The sequence below is a fragment of the Sinocyclocheilus anshuiensis genome, unplaced genomic scaffold (genome assembly GCF_001515605.1).
Source record: "Sinocyclocheilus anshuiensis isolate Anshui unplaced genomic scaffold, SAMN03320099.WGS_v1.1 scaffold184, whole genome shotgun sequence".
Taxonomy (NCBI): domain Eukaryota; kingdom Metazoa; phylum Chordata; class Actinopteri; order Cypriniformes; family Cyprinidae; genus Sinocyclocheilus; species Sinocyclocheilus anshuiensis.
Window position 1 is genome coordinate 611,844 of NW_015557077.1, and position 9,214 is coordinate 621,057.

Here is a 9,214-nt window from a genome sequence, read left to right on the forward strand (position 1 = left end):
AGGAATGCTGAGGAAAAAGCCAAGAAGGCCATCACTGATGCTGCCATGATGGCAGAAGAGCTGAAGAAGGAGCAGGACACCAGCGCTCATCTGGAGCGCATGAAGAAGAACATGGAGCAGACCATCAAGGACCTGCAGCACCATCTGGATGAAGCTGAGCAGATCGCCATGAAGGGAGGCAAGAAGCAGGTCCAGAAACTGGAAGCCAGGGTTAGTAGATCAAACTCAGTTCTTAATGATGCAATAACTATTCATACATTTTGTAAAGATGATTAGTGCTGTTCATTAATATTTGGGTTCAGAGCTTCAGAGTTGGTGAATTTAAAATCATTTTCGGTTTGGTTAGGTGAGAGAGCTAGAAAATGAGGTGGAGCTGGAACAGAGAAATGTGAGCGAGTCTGTGAAAGGAGTCCGTAAATATGAGAGCTCACCTACCAGGTCACTTTCTCTATTCAATATGATATCCCCATCCTCAGACCACACAGACCAAAAATAATCAAAAGTCTATTAACAGACTGAGGAGGACCGTAAGAATCTGGCACGCCTGCAGGATCTGGTGGACAGACTTCAGCTGAAGGTCAAGTCCTACAAGAGAGCTGCTGAAGAGGCGGTAAGTAAACAATGCCACTCGGATATTGAAGTATTGATGTCTCTATTATTTTTAACAATATGTTCTTGTTAATGTGTTTTTCAGGAGGAGCAGGCCAATTCTAACCTGACCAAGTTCCGTAAGCTGCAGCATGAGCTGGATGAGGCAGAGGAGAGGGCTGATATTGCTGAATCTCAGGTCAACAAGCTGAGAGCCAAGAGCCGTGAAACAGGATCTAAGGTAAGTTATCTTAGTTTTATGCAGTATTTTGTGTACTTACTATCTTAGAATGTAAGAAGGCTCAGTGGAGAAATGGACAATGTTTAACCCTTTCACCATTCAAAGTAGAGACCGTTTTGTGAAGTGTTTATCTTTCAGACCTAAAGCATTTTGGTTTTTATATATCTCCTTGAGTGCAGCTTGAATCTAAGATTTGATTTATTGCAAAAACTAAAACAATAACAAATATACCTTCCAATCATCTGTCTTTCTCTTCTCTCTTCCCCTCACAGAAAGGGCATGATGAAGAGTGAAGCTCTCACTTGCATTTTTCTGAAACGCTTGTTTGGCTTGACTCCGTGCTTCTTGACTTCATTACCTGTAGTTCTGTAGAATAAAGTGTGCAGATGAAACCTTTCCTGTGGTCTGTGCGTTATTTGATATCTGGCAGGCACTTTCCTATTCATAGGAACATGCATGCTATTTAGAGTAAATCATATGTATACATTTACATGAATTGATTTTGCATTAGTCATTCATTTGATAAATTATTCAAAATTAATTTTGATTTAAATGGGTTTATCTTTACAATTTTACCCACTGACCAGATGCATTTTCAATTGCAATATGCAATTTGATGCGACATGAGTACCAGAGATTATTGGTGGCCAACTCTATTTAAGTTTAACTTTATGGAAAAATACAATGACTGCACAGAAATCCATAGAATCAAAGTAAATCTGAACAACTGGCCATCGCTAAAATCTAAATAACATTAAACGAATGTAAATATAATTTATACACTTTTTTTGATAATCTTTTTTCCTGAAATTCAAATTGAAAAATGTACCAATTAAGAAACAATGTTTGCAGTGCATTAAATTTGCACTACTTTACCAATTCAATGCATGTGATGAATTCTGGTTGTATGGTGGTTAAACTGGCAAGCTTTTATAATAAAATGTCATGCATTTAATTTTGATTAGAAAAGTTACTTGCATAATTTATAACAAATGTTACTTTACCTGATTGACCTTATGTACATTTGCTTACAAAACACACTTAACATTTGCTATATTTTCTTCTAGAAGAAAAAAAAAGCACCTACCACATTATTTAATCTTTCAAGCATAAATGAATCTTTGGAATCATAAATCTTTGGTAGATCGTTGCAGAGTCATGGTGTCTTCTCCTGTTTGTATAATATAAAGGGTGCATCTCTCACGGACAAAAGTGTTTTCTCTAAAAACCTTAATTCTAAAAGAACAGGAAAAATCTCAAAACATCTACAGTAAATGGCCATGATAAAAAATAACTAAAAAAGGTTTTAATGATAATACTACAGAATTTCTAGATGTCTCACCTGCATCGTGTCCTCATTTCTTTCAAGTGCATAAAACTTCAGACCTGCAAAACAAATGAAACAATTAATATATTCAACAATTCCAAAAGTAAACTTCTAAATTAAACAAAGGATCCTTGCTGAAGAGCCGCTGCATGCCAGGCTGAATGCCTAAACACAGCAGTGTATGCGGGTAAACCTCGGTGTTGAAGGTGAGGAACAGTGCTGGAGGTGGAGTCTGAATATAGGGAGGAGCTCCTCAGAGGTTCACAGAGGAACCAACCATCCTGCAACCTTAAACCACAGCAGAATGTGCTTGAGATATATTAAGATAGATTGCCATAAGTCAGGAGAGAGTAACTGCTGGCTTGACATCCCACAAGACCCTTCTGATTTAAAAGAAATCTAGCAGCATCTTAAACTTTCACCTTTCATCCTTTTGGTTAACAAATGGTCTCAACAGCCAGTTGACCCCTTCAGACATCCAGTAACAGGTGCATAATGAGAAAAACAGATGAACATTGTATTTTATATGAATTGAGCTTTGTTCATTTGCTTAATGAACTCATTTTTTGGTTGCACTTTATTTTACAGTACATGCACTAAACTGTACTTAAAGTGTACTTACCTAAGGAAGTACTGGATAATATAAAGTAACTATATGGGTTAGGGTTAGGACCTAGTTATTACTAAGTTACTGTAATTTACTATAACAAGTACATGAGGAACAGGACTGTAAAATAAAGTGCTACCAATTTTTCATTATGCAAACCGAACAAATGCTTAGGCCAAGATAACAATGACCATTTCTTCTGCTTGTCTTTCAACTTTAACTCACAATACAATGCTGCACGTCGGTTAACAGTGGTGGACGAAGTACACAAATCAAGTACTTGAGTAAAAGTACAGATCCGTATTACAAAATATTACTCCAGTAAAAGTAAAAGTACTCAGTTTTCAATTTTACTCGAGTGAAAGTACAAAAGTACTTGATTTTTTATGTACTTAAGTAAAAAGTACTGATAGATGAATGTTTATTTTGCAGTTTTATATAGGCTACTTTTATCATTTAATTTTATATTAGCATATATTTTTTTATAATCCTACTGCTCAAAATACCTGGGATTTTCCCAAAATAACCAATAAGGAAATAATGAATATAATAAGGAAAATATAATTAGATTTTCATAATTATTTTTTCTTCTCAAACCTCGACTGTGGTGAAAAAACACCCCTGGCCAAATGCCCCAGAGGGCATCACTTCCCACTTTGATAATTACTGTAGTTACCATGTTCTGAACATCACATACTTTCTTTTTCTCTCAGATGTAATCAACTAGGTAGTTGAATTATAATATTTGGACTTTATTTAAAAAAAATAAGTACAGTAACGAAATTAAACTACTTCGTTACTGTCCACCACTGTCGGTTAATAATAAACACTTGTCTTGTGACCGGCATCGTTTTGCCTCAGTTGGCCATGTAACTCAAGTAGTACGTATATGGCTCGCAAGGGTGCCAGCGTGTAGCACTTGACGTTTATTTATGCGCTTGGAGACCTTTGCAAACGAGGCATCCGCTTTATGTGTTTTCAATGCCCCTCATCAGTTGCTCCCATTTCATCAGAGGCTCAGTAAGAATTTCACAGGGTTATCTTTGTACTCAAGGACAATGGGAAGGAAACAATGTGGAACAAAAAAGAGATAAGAGGTAAGAGGATGACTGACAGTCTGTCACAGACCTCCATATGTTTCAGTGCAGACAATGCAAGTTCATGGTGCGTTGTGCACGTAGCTGTTGCATACATATCTATCTTTAAAGAGCTGATTATAGAGTTCAGTAGTTTTAGATAAAAAAATAAATAAATACATACATTTTAAATGAAAAGTAACGCCATTAGCATGAAAGTGAGGGCATTAAAATATCAGTACCTCCAATTCAGTCGATTGTTTACCCAAAAATGACAATTGTGCAAATAATCGAATGCGATTTTCATGCACATCTCGTCAGTAAAGCCGGTTCTGTGATTAGTAGTAAATCTCCAGCACGTGCTTTCAGATGGAGTGGCATTTACTACACAGAGCCGTAGATCACTGACAAGCTACGCAAAATCGCGTTCATAATCGGCAATGAATCACGGCTACTAATCACAGAACCGGCTTAACTGACGAGATACACATGAAAATCGCATTTGATTATTTGCACAGCCCTAATTCTACCAGCATTAACTTACCCTTGTATGGTTCAAACTTGACATCCTTTTTTCTCTTTAAACGTTTTAAAAATGTTTCAGTGTTTTTGTCCATACAATGAAAGTCCAGTGTTGTTCTTCTAAATATGTTCTTTAGTTTTCTACAGATGTTCTACAAAATGCATACAGGTAATAGAATTTTTATTTTTGGTTGAACTATCCATTTAAGCAATTAAGAGTGAACAAAGGTGTTCAATGTATAGTGAAATCTGAATGAAGATGCACTTTATGCAGAGGCTTTACACATTTAGGTCTTCATATCTGAACTCAGTGGTCAACATTTGTGCAACTAAACAGTCAAAAATTCAGTGTGAAAATAATGCACCAGCATTGTTGGTTGATTGTGTCTAGTTGAATGACCTATGTTCTAGTAACTCTGATGCAGCTGATATTAAAAAAAAAAGCTAGGAATTTTCTGCCAAACTGGACAAATTAGACATTGTTCCTGTCAAAAGATATGATGAATATTAAGTTCACATTGACGTTGTGTATACATTAATTTATTCAGGCAGTGATATTGGCCTGCTGTAGACTCACATATATGGATGCTGGTATGCAAGCTGTTCTTCTCAATCAATTTAGAAGCACCCAGCAAGAATTTCACAGGTTATCTTTGTCCTCAAGTGTGAAGGCAAAGGAACAATGGCGTGTCAGCGATGAGGCCTGAGTGAAGCGACTGCACCAGTTGGAAACTGACCTTGCCCTTACAGATTCAGCTGTGGGCGCTCGAGCGGATAAAAAGCATCTATGATGGACAGAGTGAAATGACACTTGGCTTGTCCTTGAGCAAGGTACAGATCAGTTGATGCAAACAATGAGATACATTCTTTTTTGAGCGAACACCTGCTAACTGATGTAAAAACCATTCTCTTTTTTTAATCCAAAGAATTCACATTAGCAGTTTGTTCATAGGTGCAATAGTAAAATAATGCAAAAATGATTTTCTAACTTAGTATTTTTTGTCTTGTTGTCCAGTGTAAATATCTAAACATTCTTGAATCAAGATACATTTACTTGAGAAGCTGACTGAAAGTCTGTTTTCTGAAAAATGCATCAAAATGTTTAAACAAGAAAAAAAGTGGTATGGGGTAAGAATGGGGTAAGAAAAGTAATACTTTGCCCCATTGGCAGATACTTTTTTAAAATTATTATTTTATGCAAAAAAAATTATTTTGATACATTTTTCAGAAAACAAAACTTAAAATCTAATTTCATTATGCGTCTCAAGTAAATGTATCTTGTTTTAGAAATGTTTAGATATTCGTAATGGAAAACAAGACAAGAACATTTTTTTTTTGGTAGTGAGCAGAAACTTTTCAGTGTATTTCACATTCCACCATTCAATCTTCTCCTGAATTCACATACCTTACAAAAACTTACTTGACAGACATTGCATTTAAAAGGTAAGTGAGTTGAATGAAAGTACATATGACAAAGTATATTGTTCCTTACTGGCATGAATAAACACCCTGTACAAAATAAACGTGCCTCTGCCTCCAGCAGACACCCAGACCATCCGTATCCTAACCAAACTGAGACACTGACATACTTCAGAAAATTCCTGCAACCATATTTAGAGGACCTTTAACATTATAAAAAGGGGTGGAGAGTCAATGGCTTCAGACAGGTTTTCTATTGTATCATCAAACGGTAAGCCACCAGAGACGCCTCTGACTTTATGAAAGCCTGGTCTCATTTGGTGTATATTACCTATCAGGCACAGAGGGATGTTGTTTATTATGCACTTTTGCTCATTATTGACTATAATGTGACAGACAGGAGATAAATGTTTGATGTTAAATAATTCATTCTGTTTTATATTGTTTTTGTATGTCCCTAGGACAGTAAACCATCAGTATCTGGAGAGGTGAAGTACAGGTAAGTGACCCTAAAAACACTCAATGCAACATCACTGACTGCAACAGACTAATCTCATATGAGATATCAAATTATTAGTCCTACAACCACACATTACCATATACAATGGTCCCACATTTTTAGGACACACTTATAAATGTCTGAATAAGTGTAGTGCAAGTGTCTGCATCTGTGTATCACAAATGCTGCAGGATATTTTCTCTCCACTCAATTTTACTCAGTGTGTTTGAATCAGCTGGTGTTTTGGTGATTTTTAGCAGATGTACGAAGTCATCTCTCTCTTCACACAGGTGTACAGAATCACATTAACTATCAAAACATGTTCCTCAAACTACAAACAAACACAATACCGACTGTCTTCTACACTAGATCTAATTTTGGCATTTCAAACAGAACATTTTTTTGTTATGTTTCTATTTTTTCTATAATTTTTATGTGTCTTAAGCATCCAAATAGGCTCCTATATATAATATCTCTTATAGTAATTTGTGTGCATGCACTTGTGAGCAGAGTGAAAGATGGGGGATGCCCAGATGGCAGAGTTTGGAGCTGCTGCTCCGTACCTCAGGAAGTCGGACATAGAGCGTCTGGAGGCCCAAACTCGCCCCTTTGACATGAAGAAAGAATGTTTCGTTCCTGATACTGCAGAGGAGTATCTTAAAGCATCTATTATTAGTCGAGATGGTGATAAAGTCACCTGTGAGACTTCGAAGGGAACGGTAAGTTCAAGATTTCAATTAAAGACATTTCTCTACTTTAAAAGACCTGCTGTAATGAGCTCAGTGATGTGTTTAGAATAAGGACTGGATGATTAAATTAACTATTTTAAATGAACGAATTAACAGATGAATTGTATTTACATGGATAAATCAAAATGCACAGACACTGTTTTCACTGTCAAAAATCTGATGTTCCCACAGACAGTAACTGTGAAGGAGGCCGATGTTCATCCTCAGAACCCGCCAAAGTTTGATAAAATTGAGGACATGGCAATGTTCACCTTCCTGCACGAGCCCGCTGTGCTGTTTAACCTCAAAGAGCGTTATGCAGCCTGGATGATCTACGTGAGTCTTAAAACACTCACACATTCACTTTATCACATATGAGCAGATCTGAAGCTGCTGTCAATCTCTTACAGACCTACTCTGGGCTCTTCTGTGTCACTGTGAACCCCTACAAGTGGCTGCCAGTGTACAACCAAGAAGTCGTCATTGCTTACAGAGGCAAGAAGAGGAGTGAAGCTCCTCCTCACATCTTCTCCATCTCAGACAACGCCTACCAATACATGCTGTCAGGTGAGACAGAGACAAACCAAAAACAGCACTGGCTATATGTCAGTAACTAGTGAAAATAATTGAATGTTCATGCATATAACGTTAATAATTATAATTTACATTTTTTACAGATAGAGAAAACCAGTCCATTCTTATCACGTAAGGCTTTGTGTTATAGTTACACTGCAAAAAAATTATTTTATTCCTTAGTATTTTTGTCTTGTTTTCTAGTATAAATATCTACAAATTCTTGAATTAATATGCATTTACTTGACAAGTAAAGATATTATGCATTGTTTTCTGAAAATATTATCCAAATGTTGTTAGTTTTTGCGTAAAACAAGTAAAAATATCTGCCAATGGGGTAAGAAAAATAATCCTGTTATTTTTACTTGTTTCAAGTAAATGCATCTTAATTCAAGAATTTGTAGATATTTATACTAGAAAACAAGAAAATCATATTTGCAGTGTAGATGATCTTTTTGAGTTTATTTGTTACATTTTTATGAATGAATTCTTAATAGATTTCTAAGACTGGTTTATGTTGACAGCGGAGAATCCGGTGCTGGAAAGACTGTGAACACCAAGAGAGTCATTCAGTACTTCGCCAGCATTGCTGCTAGTCCTTCAAAGAAGGAGACCAGTGATAAGAAGGTTAGAAACAAATCCATGCACTGATATTGATCAGGGATGTAAAGTAACAATTTACATTTTAATGACCTAGTTCATACTTTCAGGGTACAATTGTACTTTTACTTGAATTTGTTTTAAATGCTGTACGAGTACTATGTGATTTTCAGACCTGTTCACTATCAGTCTGAAAATAATTAGACATTTGTCCAAAAAAAAAAAAAAATGAACACATTTTACTACAACATAATCAGCTAAAATACAACATTCCCTGTTCTTTTCTTTACTATCTGCAGTATATCTGTCTGTCTTTTAGGGTACTCTAGAGGATCAAATCATCCAGTGTAATCCTGCTCTGGAGGCTTTTGGAAATGCCAAGACCATCAGAAATGACAACTCATCTCGCTTTGTGAGTTTTATCTGCCTCCAGTTTCAAAATATTACGGCTCAACGCACTGCATCTTAAGAAAACACATGCAAATAGAAAAAGTGACGTGACGTGTGACCAAGTATGGAAGAGAGCGCTGGTTATTCACTCCCCCCACCTACAATCCCTGCCAGACCTGAGACTCGAACCCGTGACCTTTGGGTTACAAGCCCGACTCACTAACCATTAGGCCACCACTGCCCCAGCCACCAAAGCACTAGCATCTGGTAACATCTTCATCAGTTTGACAACACATGTGCTGCAAATATTCAAAATACAGAAACGTGCTGCAAATACTCACAACACAACCAAATACAGAAAAGCGTTGCAAGTAGCACAGACCTCAGTGGAAATGTTTTAAGGGGTGTGAAACATTATGTAAGCTGGCTAACTTACCTTTACAACTTCCCTTTATGAAAATTAACCATGGTTTTATTATAGTAAAAGTATAGTAACCATGTTTTTTGGCCTATTGGTTACCATTTGCATAACCAAAGGTTTTACAATACCATGGTTAAACTATGGTTAGTGTAGCAAAACCATGGTTAACCTGTGGTTACCATGGTTTAACTATAGTAACCATGGTTTTTTGGTTTTATTTGTT

At 36.4% G+C, this 9,214-nt stretch overlaps 1 protein-coding gene and 1 pseudogene across 1 annotated transcript in view; both read left to right on the plus strand.

The window, feature by feature from the left end:
- LOC107676808 (myosin-6-like) overlaps positions 1-1,294 on the plus strand; it is an 8,146-nt pseudogene extending 6,852 nt beyond the window's left edge.
- A 5,857-nt stretch (positions 1,295-7,151) lies between these two features.
- LOC107676815 (myosin-7-like) overlaps positions 7,152-9,214 on the plus strand; it is an 11,624-nt gene continuing 9,561 nt past the window's right edge. The window contains 5 exon segments of the mRNA XM_016471496.1: positions 7,152-7,343; positions 7,418-7,574; positions 7,685-7,712; positions 8,105-8,207; positions 8,500-8,592. Of these exon segments, the coding sequence (XP_016326982.1) occupies positions 7,188-7,343; positions 7,418-7,574; positions 7,685-7,712; positions 8,105-8,207; positions 8,500-8,592 (537 nt within the window). The 5' untranslated portion in view covers positions 7,152-7,187.